General features: G+C 44.0%; 1 protein-coding gene across 1 annotated transcript in view; it reads left to right on the plus strand.

Moving 5' to 3' along the window:
* The first annotated feature begins 2,287 nt into the window (after positions 1-2,287).
* The window catches only part of LOC138771858 (beta-1,4 N-acetylgalactosaminyltransferase 2-like), a 35,526-nt gene continuing 9,898 nt past the window's right edge, over positions 2,288-27,915 (plus strand). The window contains 8 exon segments of the mRNA XM_069951861.1: positions 2,288-2,453; positions 2,513-2,965; positions 12,014-12,212; positions 17,115-17,264; positions 19,286-19,386; positions 19,642-19,676; positions 22,402-22,591; positions 22,800-22,886. Coding sequence (XP_069807962.1) covers positions 2,288-2,453; positions 2,513-2,965; positions 12,014-12,212; positions 17,115-17,264; positions 19,286-19,386; positions 19,642-19,676; positions 22,402-22,591; positions 22,800-22,886 — 1,381 coding nt within the window.

The following is a 27,915-nucleotide window of genomic DNA, read 5'->3' on the forward strand; positions in this document are numbered from 1 at the left end:
TGGCATTGCCCCCCTCCCCCCCGGACCTGCCAATGCATCACCATCCAGAGATGACCTGGCAGTGCATCATCATCACCATTTTATAGTTCTGGTTTTATTCATAACCAGATAGGTTCATTTGCTGTGGCGACTTTATGACTCTATAGTCTGTTCTGTGTTATATATGGATGTTTAAAATCGGCATATATCCCAATGAGCTTATTGTATTAAATAAGATGTTGCTCAATCTCAATTTACATACGGTCTGTAATTCTGCCTAACAATAGCTGTAATATGAATTAAGAGCAAATATTGGGCAACTATGAACTTCCTCGAGTTACCAAGTGATTAAATATAATGAATTCATTGGGATATTTGCCTGAATATAAATAACTATGTAAGTCATAATATAGTTTCTAGTAAAAAAAAAAAATAGTAAACTGAACCAAACACACCTAGATTCAGTCCATACTTTGCTAAAAGTAAGGTTAGGCATTAACTCGAACCGCAGATGGTTCATTTCAGCAGAACCTGCCCAAAAGGCTTAAGCCACATGGCAGAAGAGAGAAAGAGGAGCAATAATATCATCTAAGGTGAGCCCATAATGGCTTGCAAACAACTGTTTTAGCCAAAAGGAGCCAGTTTAGGCATCTGTTCTTTCAGTCCTAAACTAAATAGGTACTGTCATTGTGTAGTGTCCCGGTACAGGTGTGCCACTAAATCTTATGCCACTTGTTGAAAGGTAACTCTGTCAGGTGTCACACTGTGGGATGATGGGTGCCTTTTTGTACCATCACCACTTGGTGTCCCACTCTCCCTTATTTGCCTGTATGCACAGCTGTTGGTTCTGTTCGCTGTTTGACAAATCACAGGTGTAGGTACCCCATACACAACTAGAGATGAGGCAACTTTTCAAAAGTTCGTTCTGACCAGACTTCCGGATTTTTTTGAAAAGTTCGGTTCGACCAAATTTCAGATTTCTTCGGATTTCATGATTTAAAGCATCTATATGATACGGGGGTAGTATATTTGGTTGAATTTAGGGCTCTACATGTCAGTAACATAATTTTAGAAAGCAAGAAAAAAAAATTCGGAGCGGACTTCCAAAAAACCGAATCCGACCGGACTTGGACTTTTGGAAAAATCTGAACCGGATCCCATACCGGCCGAACCGGTTCGCTCATCTCTACGCACAACCCACCAACTACACTTCTTCCCACTCTTTTTTTAACACTTCCTCACCAATAGGAGGTTAGACCTGGTCACCCCTACAAAAGTCAGTTAGTTCCTGGTGAATGGTGGAGAGAGCAAGAGACAGACACTGTTTTTCTCAGAGAGACTTACAAGCAAAGATGCATTGCTAAGCCCTCTCACCTGGGTCAACCTTGTCTACACCTGGGATACTTTCAACAAGTCAGGACAGTCCATAAAGTCAAGGGATTGATCCTCAGTAGGACAAAGGGCCTAACCCGAAGTATCCTACTAGTAACTGCTCAACTTCCTTGGGTAATCTTGAGGAGTTAGCTTTGGCCAGTTTTTCAAGCATGGGACTCGTGCTACCGAACCTGACAGTCTCTTGGCTGGTTTGGCAAAAGGCAGTCTTCTTTCTACTACTTTCTCTTTTAACCATGAGTATGGGAATTCTTTACAGTAGCACTAAGTCACACCCTACACTATCCCGGCAGAGTATAATTCTACCTAGGCAAGGTCCCCAAGACCCTATACCTCTCTAAAGTCAAGCTACACTTTTTGTTTTTTCCTCCTCGTGCTTAAAAGGCCATAGTGCTTGCATTTTTTCACCCAGAGATCCATATGAGCCATTATTTTTTGCACCACTAATTGTACTTTGCAATGACAGGCTTAATTTTTACATATGTTACACATGTTCCTCAAGTCGGTACGATTATAATGATATGTAACTTGTGTAACTTTTATCCTAATTGATGGCTTTTAGAAAATTAAAACCTTTGAAAAAAAAGATGTTTCTTAAAGGGAACCAATCAACCAATATTGGGCTAATATGGTTCCCGGAAGCGCCATATAAAGCTCCTGCAGCAGCCACAGGCGGCACTGACCAAGATCAGCTGTCAGCTGTTTATTGCAAAATCACTGGTAACAAAATGCAATGGATACACAATTCAAACGAGCAGGGGCGTTCCACTAGGCTACAGCCTGATTTACGCTATACACGCATCATCTCGTCCTACAGGCCAGCGTGACCCCCCTTTGAACTCCCCTAGTGGCTCCAAGACGTTCAGTAACGTCCTGGTGCAGCTAGGGGTTAAGCCGTTTTGAGGAGTCAACACAGATGGTCAGCGGCGATGCCACCATTATCAGTGTCATCATCGTGCTGCTTTGTCCGCTAAAAAACTCACTGATCAGCATGAAGTCAGAGGCTTTGCACTTGTCACAGGGCCAGACCACCCTTAGGTCTGTTTCTCAGCAGGTATTGGAGAAGGAGGATGAGACTGTTGGTGAGACTGAAGAGGGTACCTATGCTCCTTTTTATCTGTTGAGCGTGTATGGACTGAAGAGGAGGAGTTGGAGGAAGAGGAAATGGAGAGTCAGCCCATTGAGGAGAGGGAATTCTTGCATGTTGGGACTCTGGCGCACATGGCTGACTTCATGTTAGGCTGCCTTTCCCGTGACCCTCGCATTAAAAACATTTTTGACAACACCAATTACTGGGTGTTCACCCTCCTGGACCCCCGATACAAGCAGAATTTTTCCACACTCATTCCTGCAGAGAAAAGGAGTATGAGAGCGAATCAATATCAACAGGCCCTGGCGCACAAGCTGAAACTATCCTACCCATCTGACACTATTAGCGGCAGAGGACGTAGTTCTGTGGGCCAACTAGCGGGGGAGAGAAGGGGAGGCGGCAGCTTGTCAAGCACTGGCAGGGGAACACTCCCCAAGGCCTTTGCCAGTTTTATGGCATCCCAGCAAGACTATGTCACCCATCCCCATTCTAGAGAGAGTAGGGGTGAGCTGTTCAGAAAGATGGTGAGGGAGTACCTAGCTGAGCATACCAACGTCCTGTACGATCACTCTCCCCCATACAACTACTGGGTTGCACGTGGCCCAAACTGGGGCTGTACGCCTTAGAGGTGTTGTTAGAGCGGGTGTTCAGTGCAGCTGGTGGCATCACCTGCCTGTCAACTGACAGCGCTGACAACGGAATTCAACTCTCCCCCGGGGGAGAGCTGCTCAAAATGAAGATTTTTCATGTATCCTCTCCTCCTCCATCTCTTCTTACACAAACGCTGATATAACAGGCAATTTTTCAGAGGGCCAACAGGCTCTCCTCAAACAATGTTTACAGAGGGATACCTACAGGCCCTCTAGCCAATCAATTTTTTAGGAGGGTTAACTACAGACACTCAAAAACAATTTTTTAGGAGAGTCAACTACAATCTGTTGTCACCGCCATGCTGTGTCTGGCTAAATTTTTGGGTGGTTCACCTGCTACCTCAATCGAACTTGGTCAATCTGTTTTCACCACCATCCTGTGTCAGTCTGAATTTTTGGATGGTTCACCTGCTACCTCATCTAACTTGGTCACTATGTTTTCACCGCCATGCTGTGTCAGGCTGAATTTTTGGGTGGTTCACCTGCTACCTCATCTAACTTGGTCACTCTGTTGTCACCACCATGCTGTGTCAGGCAAATTTTTTGGCTGGTTTAGCTGCTATTTCAGTATAACCAAGCAACTCTGGGGTTCACCGCCATGCTGTAAACTGCAATCTCAGTCTTAAAAAAAATCATCCTGAGATTCATCCCCATGCTATATACTGCAATCTCAGTCAAACTATGTAATTTAGGGGTTCACCACCAAGGTGTGCCAGACTACAATTCTAGGGGGTTCACCTGCAATCTCACTCACAGACTGTCACTCAGGGGTGCACTACCGTGCTTTTTCCAACCAATTGTTTCTGAGGGTCACCTCCAGACTCTCACACACGTTTTTTTTTAAGGCTCACCGCTACACTGTTGCCCAAAATTGTCTTAAGAGGCACCACCAGGCTGTTGCAAGGATTTCCAGGATTTCACGCAACCTTCCCTGTGCAGAGCTTTGGTCCCCTGCAAAAATGCTCGAGTATCCCATTGACTTCAATGGGGTTCATTATTCGAAACGAGCACCCGAGCATCGGGAAAATTTTGACTCGAATAACGAGCACCTGAGTATTTTTGTACTTGTTTATCTCTAATAACTATCCTAAGAGAATAACAAATAATATAGGGGCAGACTAAGGCTTTTTTTCTGGAAACCATCTATTATGTTTCTAAATGTTCTTCAGTGTACTCCCCTTCCAGTTAGTACATTTTTCTTCCAGTGAACAGTAGTACACTGTTCTTCCAGTGTACTACAATGGAACTATAGTTGTGTTTTTCCAGGGCTTCTGACAACACTGAAACTCACATTCTCATTTCAGAAAATTATAGGGGGTTTTTAGGAAAATGCACTGATAAGCTATCCACAGGACAGCGTTTTGCCTGGAAAACCCCTTTAAATTTGTGTATACAGCATATATGCTATGTTTCCATAGTCACAGGCTGTAGACTGCAGCCACGTCTTACTCTTTTCCCATCTGTAGGTAATCATAAGGAGGTACCAGAGGGAGTGGAGTTAGATATGTAATGGCTGTGCCATGAGCTGAATGACACGGTACTTTGTTCAGTGCACTGCAGAGAATGGTTCAGGATTAGGTGTTTTATTATAGGAGCAGGTGGGTGACCATTCCTGTGCATGATGGGGCCTCATTATTAGGGTTGATCAAACCTTGGGAAATCCTAGATTCGATCGAACTTGAACATTCACAAACCTGTTGCCTTCCCGGTGTGTGGGGAAGGAGGAGAGTGCCCGGGTACCGCCTGGAATTCCGGGATTCAGCCTAGGTAATTGGCTAAATCCCCGAATTCCAGGCAGTACCCGGGCAGTCTCCTCCTTCCCCACGGACTGGGAAGGCTTCAATAATCAAATGGGGCAGGTTCGTGAATGTTCAAGTTTGATCGAATCTATCAGCATGTTAAGGCCCAATTACACCAAACAATTATTGGATGTACTTGGCCAATTACCAGCCATTCCGGCCAACAACCGTTTGGTGTGATGATTAAAAGGATTTCTCGAGGTTCGATCAACTCTAATCATTATTACATTATCACAGCTGAGGGAAGTGCGGCCCGAGCAACCCTTAGATCCGGGTAGCCCATTAAAAAGAGAGTGGGGGTCTGCTGCCACTGCTCCTATTACACGGAATGACGGGCAGCACACCATGGCTGTCGTGATAGATAGATTCCCTTTGATGCAGTTATTTTGAAGTGTTCTTAAGGACTTTCAAGTGAGTCCGAGTACACAATTACTATAGCACTTCCCCTCTGAGACCCTCCGGTCATCACAGTCCGTTATTGGAAAAAAATAGAAAAAACAGATGCAATAGTTACCCGTCCCAGTGTCCTAATGGGACAAAAATCTTGGATCTGGACTTTCAATTGAGACTGATCTTCAGAATAAATGAGCTCCCAGTGGCCATACATTTCCCCCGCTGTAAACTCTACAGAGGGAAAGTAGTATTACATGCCAGTCATGCAAATAATTTCACAGGCCAATTTCTTCTCCCTCTATCATGTGTCTGTAGAAAGAAGTTTTTGAAATTAACCATTTCCCTTTATTTGGTTTAGTACTGAATTGTTGTGTTCTATTTCATTCTATTTTTTTTATCATAAATTTTTATTTTATGTGTTGCATTTCATGTGTAGTGTCATTATACACCTATTTTACCTACAGTATGCTAATGGGGTTCAAAAACCTTTGCTGGAGTTAATAAGATTTAATGGTAATATAATCACAGGTAGAAACTTGTATTGAGCAATACAAATTTAATGATAGGTGAGGAGCCATAAGAACTGTATAACCTTATGGCAAGCAATGTTACCATGCCCTGAATCAGTCTAATATATCAATGTATTGCAGACATCATGGGGGAGGGCTGGCTACTATTGGAGACTATTGGGGAGGGCTGGCTACTATAGGAGACTATTTTGGAGGGCTGATTACTATATAGGACACTTGGGGGCTGGCAACTATTTGGGCACTTACTTGGGCACTACTGGGAGGGCTGGCTACTATGTTGGGTAATTTTGCTTGGGTTGGCTACTACATGGGGCAATATGGGGGGGGGCTATTACATGGTTTGGGGTTTAAACATAGCAATTTATTATGTAATTTATCATAGTGCACAGTGCTTGGAGACGCACAGCACTGACAGTGCCAGGACCGCCGCATTTGCGCTTCAAGGCTATGTTCACACGTCGTAACAGACAGGCCGTTCCGTGACCCTAGACGGGTCACGGAACAGCCGGTCTGTGCCCGGATCATCGTGGCCGGTACTTAAGTACCGGCTGGATGATCCGTCCAGCCGCAGAGCTCTGATGCGGGCGCATCAGCGCACGCCCGCATCAGAGCTTCCCATAGCCCACAGTGAAGCAAGCTTTTGGTAACACCTGCAACCCTTCATCATAATACATGGGACAATAGTCTTTGAATGTTCGTAATTACAAATATTGTATACATACACCGAAAGATTTGCAGATGATTAACATTGGTTTACAGTAAGCTCAAAAGATGCGATCAATAGCAGCAGGGATTTAGTGGTCCCCATACTCCCACATATTTTTGTGGGAATTTTTTTTAGCAGTTGGGGGGCACGCTGTTCTGAGGAAGGGAGAGTGTCTCCCGAAACATGTTAACCTCGTGCTTTTCTGAATAAAGTGCAATCTGTTCTCCTACACGTTGGTGCAATTGTCTGCATACAGTGGCAGCGCTGGATCTTCGTACCCGATTTTTCTCTCCTCTCTCCAAGCAACAATGGAGAGGCCATAGTACAGTGTAGGTCCACCCCGGCATGGGGCCACCTTATGGTTGGCAGGGTGGTTTACACTGTTTGCAAATGGTAACCAAGAGCCCCATTATTTTTGTGGGAATTTTTTTTAGCAGTTTAGGGGCTGCTTTTAACTATTTTCATGTCTGTGGTGGGTCCGTATCTTGCCATTGCGGTGAGCTGTTGCATTCTCGTGTTTTTGTGTGTTTGCTATTTCATCCATAGCAACGTGCTTCTGCCTAGTGTGAATGGTGTTCTAGGAGAGCTGACCAAATTTGTCTTTTTTTCTGTGTTCCAGATGGGGGAGTGGCTGCCTCTACTTGGTTGTGCACTCCACCCATCCCACCCAGGTGGTATAATTACTTTTGCGATTATAAGACGGATCTTGCATGCCCAGAGCATAGGCGTATTACATGCCATGGAGAGGCCAGAGTACAGTGTAGGTCCACCCCGGCATGGGGCCACATTATTGTTGGTAGGGTGGTTTACACTGTTAATGGTAACCAAGAGTCCCATTATTTTTGTGGGAATTTTTTTCTAGCAGTTGGGGGGACTGCTTTTAACTATTTTCATGTCTGATGGGGGTCTGTATCTTGCCATTGCAGTGAGCTGTTGCATTTTTGTGTTCCCATACTCAAAAGCACTGGGGGAACACCCATGCAATCTCTTAGTTGCGCCCTATCCCATGAATACTGTGGATATGGCATATGCCCTTTAAGTATAGTGCTGAGTTACAAAGGAACTATGTAAGACAGTAAATGTCCCTATGAATCCACATCCAAATAACTTTGCATAATGGAAAAATTGGCTTCATTCCCTTGTATTATTGACTTTTAATTTTAATAAATTACAGCACCAATGTATAAAAGTAACATAGCCATAATTCTCCCATAAAGAAAACTTGTTTCACCTTTTTTTTTCTAATGACAGCTTAGTATACACACAACTTAGTATAACCCTGAGAGCAATGTTATAACTTGAATAGCCACAAAGAAAGGACCAACTCTGTCGATTATTTTTAAAGGGGTTATCCAGGGTTGTCCAGACAGCTGGTCAATATAAAACAACCATAAATCCAGATTAATAGGAGTTCTGCATAGTTTATTCACACGAATACATACCTGGCCAATGCAGATTGCACAAAAAAGCTGTAGCCAGGGAGACTCCTGCTCACACTTTAAGACCCCCATTAGCTATCTTTATACAACAAGATGAAATGGAGAACCTCCTGTCTGACATTGTCTTTGGTTGACCTGACCCAACTGGATGACCAAGAGCAACGTCAGACAAGAGGTTCTGGATCCCATTCTGGTTGATTGCAGAACTGTGGGTGTGCAAGGTGCAAGACTTAGTGCTGAAACGCATTGTCTTGTTGTTGGACTGATTTTGGACTGGGCAGTAGCGCTTTATAATTTGGTCCAGCAATTGAGATCCACTCCTGTTTGGCTGGGCTTTTGGAGCAGGAGGAGTTGTGCCTAAGTGGATTACAAGCCAATAAAGTAAGTTAATTCTAGTTGATACTTTCACTTTAAGTACACTCTAGTACCTCTCTTCTCTCCTACAATATGTTTTCTATAGTAAGGAAATATTTTCTGATATTATCTGCTAGAAAGAGCCCATGGGTGTGTCTGGGACCAGTCAGGTATTCATAGTAATTGAAACACTGTCCTATTCTTCTTACGACACTTTGCCAGTTCCTGGTGCAGAACATAGCAAACAGCCTACACATACGTTTCTGTGCTTCCCCAAATGTCCTCCTACGTCATCTTCAGGTCCCTGGCTGAGCGATCCCACCTCGTGGACCTGTCTGGTGATGACAGATCAGACAATCATTGACTGAGACAGGACAGCGGCGTGGTCAGTGATTTACTGTCACCACCAGAAGAATTTGTCTTGGAAGTAAAGGCGGGATCGCTCAGCTGGGGACCCAAAGGTGGGTGGACATAGGTGGACACGGGGGGGGGGGGGGGGGTAAGGCAAGAATAGGCTGTTTGTGGTGTTCTGTACTAGGGCAGCCACATATCAACATATTAAAAGTTTGCTTTGGAATCCACCTAATGTAAACTCTCTGTGGAGCTGGTTTCCTGATGCAAACTAGGGAGGGTAACATCCGAACGCTTAGCTTTGTTGATCAGTGGGGGGCTGAACGCTCCCTGACCTTTTGGCCTTTTTTCGTTATTTTGCCAAAAATTTAGCAATTGTGGTAAAATAGCTAATTTTTTGTGCAATTTCTTTTTTAGCTGTAATGTATGCCAACCTTTTGCAGTGTTTTCACCTGTTTTGACCTACAGCAGCATTTAGGGCTTCTTTTTTTTTTTTGCCTGTTTATGGCCCACAATGCATTCTAATGTTTTACCACTAAGTTCAATGAAACTCAAAGGAAAACAAAGTCTGGTCTTTGGGCTATTTTTTGGGACATAAATAGGGGTTGTCCGGCGATAAAAAATTATTCACAGAATAACACACATTACAAAGTTATACAACTTTGTAATGTATGTTATGTCTGTGAATGGCCCCCTTCCCCGTGTCCCGCCACCCCCACCCGTGTACCCACCCGTGTACCCGGAAGTGTGGTGCGCTATACATTACCTGTCACGTGCCGACCACGGTCTCCGATCCTCAGCAGTGACGTCTTCTTCAGGAGGCCGGCGGATCTTCCCGAGTGCCGGCCGCCCTCTGCAGCGTCATCCGAAGCTCAGCCGCGATTGGCTGAGCATAACTGTGCTCAGCCAATCGCGGCTGAGCAGCTGATGACGTGGCCGCGTCATCAGCCGCTCAGCCGCGATTGGCTGAGCACAGTTATGCTCAGCCAATCGCGGCTGAGCTTCGGATGACGCTGCAGAGGGTGGCCGGCACTCGGGAAGATCCGCCGGCCTCCCGAAGAAGACATCACTGCTGAGGATCGGAGACCGTGGACGACACGAGATGCGGTGAGTATAATGCACCACACTTCCGGGTCTAGCGTGGGTGGGGGGAAACACGGGGAAGGGGGCCATTCACAGACATAACATACATTACAAAGTTGTATAACTTTGTAATGTGTGTTATTCTGTGAATAATTTTCTATCGCCGGACAACCCCTTTAAGGATAATCCCCTGGCCACACTGCAAACACAGTGAGGGCAAGGAGTGGGGCACAGACTAATGGAAGCCCTGCATGACAGGGTTTGACCTGAGGAGTGGAGTCTTTGGTAAGGGGAAGGTTAAAATAGAATAGGGAATCAGGGGGCAGACAAGGGTCAAGGGCAGGATGGTCTGGTCATGCAGGGGTAGGGGTGTTGTGGGTGGTTACTCACCAGGGGTAATGGAAGCCAGTAAGTGAGATGGAGATGGAGCTTCACTTACACGCTGAACCTGCTCCAGCCCGCCTGCCCATGTTAGCTTGGTCGCAAAGTTGGGATGTTGGGGTGTTCAAATTTTTGTTAGTGATCACAGCCTGTGGTAGGGAGGTCTTGCAGGACACTTCAAAAGTGGGTTCTGGTAAGAGAAAGCCCCCCCAGAGGGATGGTACCCCTACATTGTTTACTGGTGTATATAGAGGATAAATACAGTGGTGTTTCCAAAGGGATAGGTGCTGGGAACCGGGGAGTAAGTGGCAGTGTCACCCCCCCCCACACCCCCAACGGTGGAGGGGAAATGGGGAGGGGCAAGGGACACAGGATGATCGATGGAGAGAGTGCGGTAGATGTAGGGACCTCAGTAACAGACTGAGTCATGTTCAGGAATGAGGAACCTGACAAGAGATCAAGGGCCTCCAGATTCGGCCTCCGGATTCCAGATTCCCAGATCTCAATCTGATCAATTGTTGCACAGGCCATCCCCAGAATGATGACCTGTATATTATCATCATCATCATCATCATAAGTAGTAGGAGTTTTTTGGACAGGTTTTTTTTTAGTTCATCCTGGAAAAGCAGTGGGTTGGGGCTGTAATAGTAAAACAGAGGTTTATACGTAAGATGGTACCACCCAGTACCAAGATCTAGAATTCTAGATGAATAAACTGTATTCTACCCAATAACAGTACCAACACCCTCTTACAAGTAATCCAATCTACAGTCAGCATGTTGTAGAGCAGGAGGAGCTGAACAGATTGATATATTTAGCTTTGTGTGGAAAAATTCCAGGATAACATGTCCTTTATTCATGTAAACCTCTTCTCCTTTTGGGCTAAGTAGTTTGACAGCTGTTTGTGTGTATACGTGTACCTGAAGAGAGAGTCATCAATCAATGAGTAGGACTGCCCACTTGAATATTTTGTATCATAGTTGTTCGAGTATTGGAGTGGGCGGTCCAATTCAGTGATTGACAGCTTTTTATATATGCACATTTGCATACTCAGCTGTCTATTTGAGAAGTACGGCCCACTTGACTACTTAGCCCAGAATGATATACACAACACATATTGAAACTTTTACAAAAATGGTATATATCAATCTGCTCGGCAACTCCTGTCATATAACATCATTCCTGCAGCATTTTGAATGTGAAAGATTCGCTTTAAGTATATCATTAACATTTGAGATGTACAACATAAAGGTTCTGCAATACTAAATCATATAATCTATTATTAATTATGACATTATATTAATTGTAAAAATAATACTTAAAGTGGAACTTTCAGTAGCTTAGACTAATCTAACCTGCTGATAGCCCCCTATTGCACACAGGGCGCGGTGGAGGAAGGTATGTGTAGTGTCCCGCTTTGGGTGGTCCACCAAGTTCTATTCCACCTGGGTAAAGTGCCTCTGTGAGGTATTGCATTAAAGGGGATGAAGGTCCTTATTTGTGTTTTCCCACTAGGTGTCACTCTCTGTTGTATTTATGAGCCTCTCCTATTAAGCACAGCTGAAGGGGATAAATGGGTTAACAGTTTTAAGGTCACATGTTACTGTATTGTCCTATCACAGATGTAGGTGTCTTTCCCTCACTTCTCCACCTACTACACTTCTTCTCTCTCCTATTCACCCACAGCCCCACCAATCAAAACATGCTTTAGTTTACCCCTATAAAAGGGTCAGTTCCTGGTGGAAGGTCGTTTTTCAGTAGAGGTGTGGAGGGACTAAGACAACCAAGTGAGGGTTTCTTTTTTATGCAAGTTAGTGCTATACCTTTAGGAGGGGTAGCCATTCTCTGAAACCTTGTCCATGCTAGGAACCTGTCTCCAGTATCTTCTGGACAGTTACAGTAAGGAACTGATCCCCAACAAGACAAATAGCATACAGCTGAAGTATCTTGTTGACCACGCACAGCTCTTCTGTGAAGACTTGAAATGTCTGCTATGTCCAGTTGTAAAGGCCTGGGGCTTGTACTACCCAACCTGGCAATCCTTGATCTGGTTGGGCAGAAGGAGGTCAGATAGCACACTATCTATACGGGAATACAAGTATTCTTCACTCTCTTCAACCCTTCTACTCAGGGGCATAGCTAAAGGCTGATGGGCCCTGGTGCAAAATTTTAGCTTGGGGCCCCCCATCTCACCTGATCAGGCAAAGTCATATCTAACGTTATATTCAATTACTCTAATGTGCCACCATGTCACTGCCTCCACCTCATGTAGGTTCCCCCATGAACTGATAATGCCCCCAGAGGTGCCCTAATGAACTAATAATGCCCCCAGAGGTGCCCCCATGAACTAATAATGCACCCAGAGGTGCTAACAGCATGTGCCAGCGGGCGCAGCAGGACAGATTAGTGCAGTGCTTCCCAACCTTTTCCACCTCGGGGCACCCCTTGGAAAAAAAAATACCTCGGGGCACCCCTACTAAATAATGTTCTACAAAGTAAGAAAACCGCCATACAGTGACTCACAGGTGACGTCTTCTTCGATCTGAGGCGTTACTTTCCCTTTTCCTCTCCATCCAGTCCAGTCCTCCATGATGATTCCTTCCAGCTACGTTTCATCTTTTCAGAACCTGCGAGACAAACAATTTAGGCTCTGCACATTTCTAGCAACTTCCTTTCCTTTCTCTCTCCTGTAGGCTCCCATAGTAACTGCGCTGTTTGGTGTTATGTGCAGTAAAGCGATTAGGAATGTGGGATGCCCCCTGTATGTAGGATCCCCCGCTGTGCCCCCATGAGCTAATAATGCCCCCAGAGGTGCCCTCATGAGCTAATATTGCCCCCAGAGGTGGCCCCCATGAGCTAATAATGCCCCCTGCTGTGCCCCCATGAACTAATAATGCCCCCAGAGGTGCCCCCATGAGATAATAATGCCCCCAAAGGTTCCCCCCATGAGCTAATAATGCCCCCAGAGTTGCCCCCATGAACTAATAATGCCCCCAGAGGTGCCCCCATGAGCTAATAATGCCCCCAGAGGTGCCCTATGAACTAATAATACCCCCAGAGGTGCCCCCATGAGAAAATAATGCCCACAGAGGTGCCCCCATGAGATAATAATGCCCCCAGAGGTGCCCCCATGAACTAATAATGCCCCCAGAGGGGCCCCTATGAACTAATAATGCCCCCAGAGGGGCCCCTATGAACTAATAATGCCCCCAGAGGTGCCCCCATGAGCTAATAATGCCCCCAGAGGTGCCCCATGAACTAATTATGCCCCCAGAGGTGCCCCCATGAGATAATAATGCCCCCAGAGGTGCCCCCATGAGATAATAATGCCCCCAGAGGTTCCCCCATGAACTAATAATGCCCCCAGAGGTGCCCCCATGAGATAATAATGCCCACAGAGGTGCCCCCATGAGATAATAATGCCCCCAGAGGTGCCCCCATGAGATAATAATGCCCCCAAAGGTTCCCCCATGAACTAATAATGCCCCCAGAGGTGCCCCCATGAGCTAATAATGCCCCCAGAGGTGCCCCCATGAGCTAATAATGCCCCCAGAAGTGCTCCCTATGAACTAATAATGCCCCCAGAGGTGCCCCCATGAACTAATAATGCCCCCAGAGTTGACCCCCATGAACTAATAATGCCCCCAGAGGTGCCCCCCATGAACTAATAATGCCCCCAGAGGTACCCCCATGAGATAATAATGCCCCCAGAGGTTCCCCCATGAACTAATAATGCCCCCAGAGGTGCCCCCATGAGATAATAATGCCCCCAGAGGTGCCCCCATGAGATAATAATGCCCACAGAGGTGCCCCCATGAGATAATAATGCCCCCAGAGGTGCCCCCATGAGATAATAATGCCCCCAAAGGTTCCCCCATGAACTAATAATGCCCCCAGAGGTGCCCCCATGAGCTAATAATACCCCCAGAGGTGCCCCCATGAGCTAATAATGCCCCCAGAGGTGCCCCATGAACTAATAATACCCCCAGAGGTGCCCCCATGAGAAAATAATGCCCCCAGAGGTGCCCCCATGAACTAATAATGCCCCCAGAGGGGCCCCTATGAACTAATAATGCCCCCAGAGGGGCCCCTATGAACTAATAATGCCCCCAGAGGTGCCCCCATGAGCTAATAATGCCCCCAGAGGTGCCCCATGAACTAATTATGCCCCCAGAGGTGCCCCCATGAGATAATAATGCCCCCAGAGGTGCCCCCATGAGATAATAATGCCCCCAGAGGTTCCCCCATGAACTAATAATGCCCCCAGAGGTGCCCCCATGAGATAATAATGCCCCCAGAGGTGCCCCCATGAGATAATAATGCCCCCAGAGGTGCCCCCATGAGATAATAATGCCCCCAAAGGTTCCCCCATGAACTAATAATGCCCCCAGAGGTGCCCCCATGAGTTAATAATGCCCCCAGAGGTGCCCCCATGAGCTAATAATGCCCCCAGAGGTGCTCCCTATGAACTAATAATGCCCCCAGAGGTGCCCCCATGAACTAATAATGCCCCCAGAGTTGACCCCCATGAACTAATAATGCCCCCAGAGGTGCCCCCCATGAACTAATAATGCCCCCAGAGGTACCCCCATGAGCTAATAATGCCCCCAGAGGTGCCCCCATGAACTAATAATGCCCCCAGAGGTGCCCCCATAAGCTAATAATGCCCCCAGAGGTGCCCCCATATACTAATAATGCCCCCAGAGGTGCCCCCTATGAACTAATAATGCCCCCAGAGGTGCCCCTAAAAAAACAAACATCCTACTCACCTAATCCGCGCTGTGGCTGCAGGCAGAAGCTCTCCTCCTCCTCTTCTGGCTCCATCTTGCGAGCCGCAGAGACGGGACCTCCGGCAGTCGTGATGACGTCACATCATCACGCCTGCCGGAGAGGTCACGTCCCGGCCTCCCATAGGCTGCTGGTATGAAGTGCCGGCAGCCTATGGGAGGGAATGCAGGAGTAGGACGCTGACAGGTCCTGCTCCTGTATTCTGCTCGCTTTAATGTTCCGCCCGCGCACTGTGCGGGCAGAACATCAAAGCGATCTGTGCATCCCGAGAAGCTGCGTGGCCGCAGCTTCTCGGGATGCTTAAAGAGACAAGTGGCAACGGGGGCCGCGCGGGCCCCCCTAGCGTAGGGGCCCGGTCGCCATGGCGACCGCTGCGACCCCTATAGCTACGCCACTGCTTCTACTTAACTAATCCCAGCAGAGTACATTTCTACCTGAACATGGCCCCTAGGATGGTCCCCATACCTACTTTGATCTACCTCAACTACTTCTTCTTCACCTATTCTCCATCTCTGCCACCTGCACGTGAAACTGCCACTGCCGAGCCTGCATTGTATTTCACTGAAGTTTTCTCAAGTAAAAAGCTTATCCTGGTTAAGTACTCCAGCACTGCTAACAGCAGATGAACAGCGCAGAGGAGGAAGGTAGGAGACATACCTTTCTATTTGGTGCAATAGGGATCTATCAGCTGGTTAGTTACATCTAACCTGCTGATACATAAATAAATTAAATAAATATACACATTCCTCATCCCCCGCTCTTTAAATGAAATACATATATTTGGTATTGCCGGATCAATAATGACCCACATTAATTATCCCACCCGATTAACGCCGTAAAAAAAAAATGACTGCTCTTACAATATGCAAGACACAAACCGTTTTTATAGTATAAATTCCATAAACTATAACAAAAGCTATATAAAATGGATATCACTGTAATCATACCGACCTGTCGCAGTGTGGACACATATGAGAGATTTCTAGAAACATTGAAATAAGGGGAATAAATAGTGAGTTTCATTTCTCAGTTAGTATTTGCTGTGTAAGGCCGGGTTCACACTGAGCAAAACTAGCGGAATTGTCCACCGCGGAATGCCGTTAGCCTCCCTCTCATAATAGGAGTCTATGGGAGGCGCTCGCTCCTGCTCTGTCCGCGCTGAAGAATGAACATGTTCATTCTTCAGCACGGAGAGACGCTTTGAGAAGAGCAGAGCGCGCCTCCCATAGACTCACATTATGAGAGGGAGGCTAACGGCATTCCGCGGTGGACAATTCCGCTAGTTTTGCTCAGTGTGAACCCGGCCTAAGAGGAAAAAATGGATTAAAATGGAATATCTGCCAAAAAAATGAAATTTTTTAATTTCTCATCCAACTTGCTTAAATTTCTGCGAAATTCCTAAACGGTTAAGGGTAAATTATGAAATACTGCTTTGAATAGTTTGAGGGGTGCAGTTTTTACAGTGGAGAGATATATTGGGGTCACTAACATACAGGCCCCAAAAATCCACCTTAGAACTGAACTAGTCCCTAATAAAATCAGAATTTGAAATTTTACTGAAATTTTGAAAAATCACTGCAAAATTTCAAAGCCCTCTAACATCTTAAAAAGTAAAAGGACGTTCACCAAATGACGTCATCATAGTAGACATGTTGTAGATGTTGCAGTAATAATAAGTTTATGTGACTATTTTTCTTAGAACAAGAGAATTTTGAATATAAAGAAACTTTTTAAAATTTTTGCACAAATGTGGGGGTTTTTTTTTACAAAAAAAACTGATGAGTGTATCAACCAAAGTATACCACAAACATAAAGAGGAATATGTCACAAAAAAACAATCTCCGCGATAGTTAAAAGTATCGCAGAGTTATCCCTTCATAAAGAGACTGGACAGATTTGAAAAATAGGCCCTGGGCATTAAGGCCAAAACAGGTTGCAGAGGCAATGGGTTAAAGGGGTACAATTTTCTTTAAAAGTGAAAGACCGGGTTGTAAACTACACGTTGTGGGAAGTATTTGCTTTATACTTGCATTTTCTGATTGTAAGTATGGCTGATTTATAGCAACAAGTGGTCTCCGATGTCTTCTGCATTTCTGTAGCGTCAGATTATCTTTCGAAGAGGAAATAAAAAACCTTAAAGATCAAATGTCAATAAATCTATCAATGTTCTGTGTTTCAGTTATGACATCACCTTTCAAAAGAAGGAATGCACCTGTCCACCCAAGCAAAAGGGATTAACTGTCTATAATCTGAAAGAATACTGGGACCCGAGTGATTTAGAGCTGTCACTAAAAAGACGCAAGAAGGAATATACACATTACCAAAAACGGTAAGATATGGGAGCATGTCACTAACAGGTCAAATTAAGGGCTTATTTAGGACTAAGAAAACATGGCTGCACAACACTTGTCCACTGGTTGTGTGTGGTATTGCAGCTAACCCAATTAACTTAAATGGGTATTCTGGGGTTTTATAAACATAAAACATATAAGTTGCTACTGGGGGAGTGGGGACATTTTTTTTTTTAAACAAACCTATACTAACCTAGCCCTGGTTTCTTACTGCTCACCCTTTTATCCCCTTCTTCTTGCTTCTTCTGAGACAAGCGTTGGGTGCAGGACGTGGCAATCACTGGCCACAGCAGTTCCTATCTTGGTCAGGTATTGCCTGCAGGTCCTGCTCTGAGCACGTGTCTTGGAAGAAGATTGGGGGTCTCGAAGGAGAAAATCAATTAGCTGCAGGAAAGCAGTGGGGGACTGGGACTAGGTAAGTTTATACATATTAAAAAAAATGCTTGAATAACCCCTTAAAGCGACTCTGTACCCACAATCTGTAACCCCCCCCCCCCCCAAACTGCAGATAGCTGCTTTTAATCCAAGATCTGTCCGTTTGGCAGGGGATGCACTTTTAAACTTGCAGCCCTGTGTCAAACTGACGTGGCCTAGAGTGTGTGCACTTGGCCTGCACCGCCTCTCCGTCCTTCCTCTCCGCCCTCACCATTGGGCAGGATTTCTCCTATTCATCACTTCCCTAAACACTGCACACTGTGGGTTCAGAGTCGTTTTAAATTGGGTTTGGCTAAACCTGCTAAAATAACATCGGCTACATGGCAGAAAGGCGGAGGATAGCCCATAATGCCTTGCAAACAGCTCTCCTAGCCAATCAGAAAGCAGCATAGCAGTGATGTCAGAGTCACTATAAAAGTGTATGCATGTAGCTTCTGCAGGGATTTTAGGGATAGCGGATGTCAGCATTTTGGGGTAGATGGATTTTTTTATATTTTTTCTTTCATTTATAGCGTTTATGCTGCAGGATCACTAATGTATTTTAATAGTTTGTATATTTCCGCATGTTGTAATATGGCACATGTTCTTGTATAAATCTTTAACATTAGTGTTTCACTAATACAGCCTAAGGCCATGTGCACACTGCATATGAATAGCGGCCGCAGAAAACTGACATGTCAGTCCTTTGCGGGGCCGCGAGGAATCCCGGCCGGATCGTATACTATGTGTATACGCTCTGGCCGGGATCTCATAGACGGCTATGTTACGTATATTCTCGTAATAATCACGGCCATTGCAAACGGTCTTGATTCTACGAAAATATACGTTGTGTGAACATACGCCGCATGCAAGTGATCCATGCTTATGCTGTGAATCATGGAGGGCATGGACGTGGAAGCCCTGTCCTGGAGTATTCCCTGCACGGCATGATATATTAACGCGTGGCTGCTTCATGCCAGTGGCCTCCGCTGGCCATGGTAACCAATCTGCAGCCCTGCCATTATGGGGGTGCTGATTACATGGCCAACAGTAAGGCATGATCGCTGATATCGGTCATTGGTGAATGTTGGCTGCCGATAGCTGGTACTTTAGTATGCCTCTCCTAAGCTTGCTTCATACACTCTGTACGAACATCTGTCATTAAATATGTCATACAGGATTAGTGGGGGGGGGGAAGTATTTTTTTTTCCAGAAATGCTACATCTTTCCACAGACTTTCGGTGGTATTGCTGTTCAGCTTCATTCATTTCAATAGAGTTGAGCTGCAATACTAGATATCACCTGGGGTGGTGCTGTTTTATAAAAAATATATATATGTACAATATACTGTATAGAGAGAGTGAGAGAGAGATTTTTAAAAAAATTTATTCCTCTTAAACTTGAGCAACCCCTATGACTTTTATTTTATTATAATTACTTTTTTTTTCTTTTTTCATTATAATCATTACAAGAATCCATTTTTTCTTGATAGCTTTAGGGGTTACAACTGATAGATCTGGTAAGACTTACATACATGAATTTGTCAGGATATTGATACCGTAACCTCTGTAATCTTTTTTCACAGGGAACTACACAGTGAAAAGGTTATAGCATCTCCAAACTCACCATTAGGATACCCCATACATGGAGTGCAGGTCATGCCACTTAGCACAATTCACCTGCCAGGTGAGACATATCAATACTTACATTATTACAGCAGAATGCTGTCAGGCCATGATGGGAGTTGTAGTTTTGCAATAGCTGGAGAGCCACAGGTCTGGGAACACTAGTATAAACTGTAAAATGATTTCAAGATTTATTATAATTATTTATTTATCAATTTAATATTATTTTTGAATTATTTTATTTATTTATTATCATTATTTATTATCATTAGAATTTATAAATTTAATAAAATTATAATTTTTTTTATTGTTTCAGGACTACAGGTTAAAGCACATCTCCCAGTATATGTGGTACAGTATCTAAATATATTGCATGAAATGTATCTAATTCAGATATTATAAGCTTAAAAACACTATGGTAGCCGAGAAAACAGGCACACATAAGCATTTAAAGGGAATCTGTCACATTAAGGCTATGTTCACACACTGTACTTTTTCTGAAAAAAAAACGGCTGTTGTTTTCAATTATAACAACAGCCGTTATTTGGCAAAATGTATTGAACAATGGCCTTTGTTTGGCTACGGCAGTGGAAATAATGTTTATGTCATTAATTTCTGACCATTGTCCATAGACTTCAAAGCAAATTTTCATTTAAAACAATGCTATTGTTTGTATGTAGTGGGAACATAGCCGTACAATGTTGTTTAGCAAAGAAGGAGTTGAACAAATTGATATATAGTTTTATAGAAAAAGTTCCAGGCTAACTTGTAATTTATTCATAAAAATCTCTGATTATTCTTGGCTAAATAGTCATGTGGGCAGGCCTATTCAGTGATTGACAGCTTTCTATATGCACACATACACAGAATGCTGTCAGTCACTGAGTAGGTCCGCCCACTTGACTACTTAACCCAGAATAAGGAGAGATTTACAGGAATTAATGACAAGGTATCCTGGAACTTTTCTACTAAACTATGTATCAGTCTACTTCTCCTGCCTGTGGATTGGACTGCATTTTCACTGTGATAATTTCCCTTTAAACAGATAATGTGGTATTCCCATCCTGTAAAGTCATGACACATGGTATTGATTATATAATAACTTTATGATCCTGGGGTGTCAGACTCTGTGATTCCACAATGGCTGAAAGGCTAGGTCAGCAGATGTGGTGACTCTCCAGTGAAATGATTGAAGGTGGGAAACAAAGAGCACTCAATGGATTGTCTCCATTGAGTGCATGGAGCTAGTCAGGCAGATATAGTGTTTTACTAAAAAAAAAAAAAAAAAAGATTTCTTTGAGAATTAACCATCCATCCACATTGTGGAATTTCTTTTCATCTATCTAACATATATCATCTCCATCCATTCATTCATCTACCATCATAGGTCATACTCATCCATCCATGTGTATTTTTCACCAGTTCTTTATGTGTAATTTCCATCCATCCATTTATGCATCCACCCATTGTATGTCATATCCATCCATCATGTTATCTCCATCCATCAATGTCATATCCATCCATCAATTATGTGTAATTTCCATCCATCAATCATGTGTAATTTCCATCCATCCATCAATCATGTTTAATTTTAGAGATGAGAGAACTGGGTTCGGGTTCGAGTCGATCCGAACCTGAACGTACGGTATTTGATTGCCGGGGGCTGCAGAACTTGGATAAAGCTTTAAGGTTGTCTGGAAAACATGGATACAGCCAATGACTATATCCATGTTTTCCACATAGCCTTAGGGCTTTATCCAACTTCAGCAGCCACCGCTAATCAAATGCCGAAAGTTCGGGTTCGGATCGGCTCGAGCATGCTCCAGGTTCGCTCATCTCTATTTAATTTCCATCCATCCATCAATCATGTGTAATTTCCATCCATTCATTTATCCATTCCCCCAATCGTTTGTCATATCCATCCAGCGTGTTATCTCTATCCATCAATGTCATATCCATGCATCCATTTGTTCATCCACCCATCGTATGTCATATCCATTCATTCATCCATCATGTGTTATCTCTATTCTACCATGTCATGTTCATTCATCCATCATGTGTAATTTTCATCAATCAATTTATCCATCCACCCATCATGTCCTATCCATCCATGTCATAGTAATCTGTCATGGATCGTGTGTCATCTCCATTCATTCATCCATTATGTGTCCTCTCCATTTATCCATCCATCATTTGTCATCTCCATTCATCCATTCATCATGGGTCATCTCCATCCAACATCTGGCATATCAATTCATCCATGTCATATCCATCTATCCACCATGTGTAATTTCCATCTATCCATCCATCATCTGTCATGTGTCATCTCCAATAGAGATGAGTGAACCTCGAGCAAGCTCGGGTTTAATCCAAACCCAAGCATGCTGCATTTGATTACTAGTGGCTGAAGAAGTTGCATGACGCCTTAGGGCTGCATCCAGCTTCTTCAGCCACCAGTAATCAAATACCGCATGCTTGGGTTTGGACAGACCCAAGCATGCTCGAGGTTCACTCATTTCCAATCTGCATCCATCTACCCATCGTGTGTCATCTCCATCCACCCATTGTGTGTCATCTCCATCCTCCCATTGTGTGTTGTAGTGATGAGCGAATACTGTTCGATCGAATAGATATTCGATCGAATAGTGAGATATTCGAATATTCGATATTCGTACGAATATCCCACGAATATTCGTTAAATATTCGATAAGCGTTCAAATCCCCCAGCTTCCGGTTTCACCCTCCAAATAGTCAAATAGATGTTTTTCACTAATCGAATACATGTTCCCATAGACTTTAATGGGATCGAATATTCGATCGAATATTCGTACGAATATCGAATATTTGAATATCTCACTATTTGCTCATCACTAGTGTGTTGTCTCCATTCATTCAACCATTCATCCACCCATTATATGTCATCTCCATCCATTCAACCATCCATCCACCCATTATGTGTTATCTCCCTTTATCCATCCACCCATCATTTGTAATCTCCATCCATCATTTCTTTATATCCTTTCATCCTCCTCTCGCCTATATCATTCATCTATACATTTGTGTTCATCCTTTACAGGTAACCCTTGAGGCATCATTGGGAAACTTTGACTTTCTATTAAATATATCTGGTAGTACAGAGTGTCAAGTTCATGGCAGAGGACAAAAAAGCCTTAGCATCTCTACCAGGAACATCCGGCTATTGAATCTCATTTTAAAGTCTATCACGTATACGAGCACGGTGTATGACATTGACAGTCTAGATATTGGTAAGAAGATATTCTTCTATATACAGTAGGTGGCTTTACAGTTGATTGACATATTTATCTACTTGGCTTTTCACTGGTTCGATCCTGTCCTTCATGAATTAGTAATAGGGGAGTCAGCCCTTTATTGACATAACTATAGAAATTCCTGGTATAAACATTTTTTTAAAGAACTTTTTTTAAACTATGTTCTTTTTTATCTCTATTGTAGTGAATTTTACTTTGGGGGAACATAGAGCTCAGATACCAATTACAATCCGGCAGCCACCGATGCCACGGTTACATGACCCAGGACCAGGTAATGTACATATAGAAAAAAAATATATTGTAATTTTAGAAGAATTGGCCAAGTGCACAAACTTTACTTTCTTTTCATAAACCGAGTTATATTCCCGATCACTGAACTAGGCGATGAGCAAATTCATTCTGAACAATTAAGCTTTATTCAGAATTTTACTTAAAGCGTAACTGTCATTTCAGGGTCATTTTTCTGAAAACATTAAATATCAACAGTACAAGCGATTTTAAGAAACTCTGTAATAGGTTTTATGTACTAAAAGAGTTTCCTTCTGTAGTGAAAAAGCAATCTCCCAGCCTCCCCCCTCACATCAGAAGAAGCAGGATTTCTGTCTCCATTATGTGGCTATGGAGAGGGGAGGGGCTGTTAGGAGTGACTGAGCACAGAGGATTTCTGCAAAGCACAACACCCTGCAATCTTCATAGATAAGCACTGACCTTTCTGACACCTGAATTTAGCGTTTTAGGTGCCCAGACAGTCTACAAACAGCTGACCTTCATGTCACCTCTTCCGGCTCCCTCATCTCCCTCAGCCCCTCCCCCCTTCATAGGCTTACAATGGAGAGAGCAGAACCCGTCTGCACTGGCTTCTCTGTAATGAAGACGTGTTTGCCTGATAATGCACAGATAAGAAGTAAGGGGGAGAGGCTGGGAAATTGCTTCTTGAGTACAGAAGGAGGCTTTTTTGGCTGATGAAACCTATTACAGAGTTTCTTAAAATCGCCTATACTACTGATTTCTGCAATAAATAAAAACATGACAGTTACGCTTTAAGTATTGATTAGATTGTATCTAAATTCTATGTGTCTCCACTGGAAGAGGAATGTGGTTGTATACCTGGTTGGCTGCTGTTCCCGCTCCTGCCAGTGGCCTAGTGCCTTCCTGTGCGCCCCCTAGTGACAATTTAGTGCTCACAATAGTGCTGCATAGTTTTTCTCTGTTGCCTTTCACCCCTTCAGGACCGGTCCAAAAATGCTTTAAAGGGAATCTATCACTAGGTTTATGGTGCCTTAAATGAGGGCAGCATAAACTAGTGACAGAAATGCTGAACAGATCGGTGTATTTTTACATGATTTTGTTCTCCTAATATGCAGGAGAATAGGATTCTTGCCACACTACTCCGCCCGCCCTCCAGCTGTACACAGCATGGATAGATAACTGCCAATCAGCAGCTGGTGGGTGGAGTTTTCTGCTTCTCATGAATATAGAGGACTACTGGGCTCCCACACATAATGGAGAGGACTACTTACTGTCCTGTAGGATATTTCTGGATCAGCCGTACAGAACAATGTGATACATCATTCTGGTCAGAGTCTCTGTCACTAGTTTATACTTCCCTTAGATATAACAACATAAACCTACTGACAGTCTCTTTAACCCCTTCAGGACAGGGCTAATTTTTGTTTTTGCGTTTTAGTTTTTTTCCTCCTTGTGCTTAAAAGGCCATAGCACTTGCATTTTTACACCCACATGAGCCCTTATTTTTTGCGTCACTAGTTGTACTTTGCAATGACAGGCTGAATTTTTCCATAAAATATGCTGCGAAACCAGAAAAAAATAATATGCGCGGTGAAATTGAAAAAATTTTACGCAGTGTGTCCTATGGAAAATTCATACATGTTATATATGTTCCTCAAGTTGTTACAATTACAACGATATGTAACATGTATAACTTTATTTTATTTGATGGCTTTTAAAAAAATCAAACCATTGTTAACAAATATATGTTCCTTAAAATCGCTCTATTACCAGGCTTATAGCGTTTTTATCCTTTGGTCTATGGGTCTGTTTGAGGTGTAATTTTTTGCGCTATAATGTGTTCTTTCTATCGGTACCTTCATTGCACATATGCAACTTTTTGATTGCTTTTTATTGCAATTTTTCTGGATTTGATGCGACCAAAAATGCACAATTTTGGGATTTTTTTGTGCTTATACCGCTTACCGTGCGAGATCAGAAATATGATAAATTAATATTTTGGATGATTACGCACGCAGCGATACCAAACATGTTTATTTATTTATTTACTTATTTTTATTCATAATATGGGAAAAGTGGGGTGATTCAAACTTTTATTAGGGGAGGGGATTTTTTATTAATAAAAGCACTTTATTTTATTTTCACATACAGTAATAAGAAGCCCCCTGGGGGACTTCTATATACACAGCACTGATCTCCCATTGATATCAATGCTGTGTATCTAATAGAGCACCGATCCATCAGATTGGTGCTCTATTATACTGGTCTGCTGCAGACCACATACATGGAGTGCCGAGCCGGGATCAGCCTCATTCCGACGCTGAGCCCCTGCCGGTCTTATTACAACGGATGGGATCGCGGGGGGAGATCCCCCACTAGACACCAGGGAGAGGGGCCACATATACTATCCAAAAGCAGCTTTCAACCTTGAAAGCTGCATTTGAATAGTCAATTAGCCGGCCGCAGTGATCGGGCCGCGGCGGCTAATACCCGCGGTCCCTGGCTGCACATAGCAACCAGGGACCGCGGGCTGCAGAGAGGGCTCACGCCTGGAGCCCTCTCTGTTTACCCTTAACGGCCGCATGACGGGTATACCAATTTTTAAATCTGTCCTGTCTCATTTTATGTGGCTATAGCTCTGTAATGCTATAACTTATCCGTGTGATTCTGCAATTGTTTTCCCATTAGGTTAGTGGTAAACTTTGGCCAATTTCTGTACAATTTTAATTTTTAATCATGCCATAATTTTATTGCCAGCATCATTAGGAATGTGGTGATACTAAATATGTGTACTTTTTTTTTTTTTTTACATTTATTATTGCATTGGGGGCTATGGGGATTATGTGAGTTTTGTACTTTATTTATATTTTTATTTGTGTGTGTTTTTTATACTTTTACTTTCTTTTACTCTCCCACCATGGTGACCATGGGGGACGCTATCCGATTGCCTGATGATAGGCACATTACATTACAATGCTAATCTGCATTGCTGAAATGCTTAAAGACCTGTTCATCATGCAGGTTGTATATTAAGGGTCCATTTACACAGAAAGATTATCTGACAGATTATCTGCCAAAGATTTGAAGCCAAAGCCAGAAACAGACTATAAACAGAGATCAGGTCATAAAGCAAAGCCTGAGATTTCTCCCCTTTTCAAATACATTTCTGGCTTTGGCTTCAAATCCTTGGCAGATAATCTGTCAGATAATCTTTCTGTGTAAATGGATCCTAACTGAGGGCAATTATTTTAGGCTTATTTTATTATCAACTTTTGCTACTTATATTATCAGCTATGCTGTTTACAAGGAGACAATGCTCTTTGTTATGTAACAACCCAGTCAGTATAATATCACTGTGTGCAGGCCCAGACTGACAATCTGGCATACCGGGCACATGCCTAGTGGGCTGCCCAGATTGCCAGTCAGTGGGCCGGCTGCATAATAGGTGTAGGAAAGGTGTAGAAAAGACCGCTAGCTTGGGGGATTAAAAAAAAACTCACCTGTCACCCGCTCCTCAGCAGTTTCTCTTCTGTTACTTTCTGACACAGGCAGCGTGGTACAGAGACACTGCCTGTGTTAGATGCCCCTGCAGCCTCAACAGTTCACCATCTGCAGTTGATGACCTATAGAGACTGCAGGGACATCAGGCACAGGCAGTGTCTATGTACCGTGCTGCCTGAGCCGGAAGATAACAAAGGGGGTGGGGGGCGGGTGTACGTGGATTGATGGTGGGCCAGCGTGGGCAGGCGTCACTGATGGGGGCTTTTATGGTGTGAGCGTCCGGGGGTGTTCAGTCAGAAGATTGGCTGGTCACTTGCTAGGTGGTGAAGTGTGACTCCGGTGGTGGTTGGCCGAGATACAGCCGGACCTTAAGATGTTACTTTGTGACGCCAGTGCCAGGTAGGCACACAGGTGTGATGGCACGCCTGCTTATATTTTAGAAGGCCAGTTGTACACTTTTCACCTGTGGTCAGTGTCCTGCATGGCTGCTACGGGGTCTCTTGGGTTAGTGCAATCACGAATGGCCAGAGCGGTGTAGTGACCCTCCCGGACTATTGGAACCGCCACCCACAGAAAGGGGAAATGTCACAAGGCTGTAATGTATACTGTGTACGGTGGGGGGTGAAGAATCACTAAGTCTCTTTATTATAAATAAACTTGGCTTTACTTGAAAGGTAATTGTGTGCAGCAAGTTACACAGCTTTACTTTGACAAGATAAGTTACACTTGACAGTTCCCTTGATAAAGCACTTGATAAAACACTTGATAACACAACAATCAGATCTGCGACAGCAATAGAGTGAGGAGCACAGTCGTGCTGACTGAGTAGGGTGTTAAGAGATACAAGAACCAGAGTAGCAGAGAGGAGGATGCCGTGAGAGTCCCAACCCAAGTAGTACTTTGCTCTGTCGGGATGTTGGAGGATGAGGTAGAAGAATACTTAGAAGAAGAAGAGAACACTTGTGCCCGTGTATTGACCTTTGGGTCTTCACACCACCTTATGCCCACTAGATTTGGCTCACCAACCTAGGGGGTGACACAAGGCCCAGACCTTGTTACCTGGGGTAAGCGGAATGCTGAGTATTTCTTGCTGACCACCACACTGTGAGATAGAGTTCCTAGGCTTATCACAACTTTGCTCTATCTGGATCAGTTCCTAGCTTACTGCTGTCTGTGGATACTGTCCTGCTCTGTTACTCTCCTAGTCCACCGCATGGGTTGAGGTTGTCTCCGACTTGTCCTCTCTTGAAAGGGGTTTAACACTGCATAGTGTAGAGTAGCGTTACTGAGAAGAAAACTGTTAGCTGTGTCCTGCCTGACGTCCTACTCATACGAGGTTCTGACTAAGACTGACTTACTCTTCCTGTCTCCCACGTGACTTCCTTCCTTAGCGTATCCAAAGGGCGCTGTGAGTGGGCGAAGAGTGCAAATAAAAGAAGCAAAGAGAGAGGCGACAGGAGAGAAGAGAAACAGATTCCCATAGGTTCGCAGATCCATGTGACACACAAACAAAAACCGTTCACATACCTCAGCCGTGCAGCATCTGAGTA

Source organism: Dendropsophus ebraccatus, chromosome 14 (assembly GCF_027789765.1).
Source record: "Dendropsophus ebraccatus isolate aDenEbr1 chromosome 14, aDenEbr1.pat, whole genome shotgun sequence".
Classification (NCBI taxonomy): domain Eukaryota; kingdom Metazoa; phylum Chordata; class Amphibia; order Anura; family Hylidae; genus Dendropsophus; species Dendropsophus ebraccatus.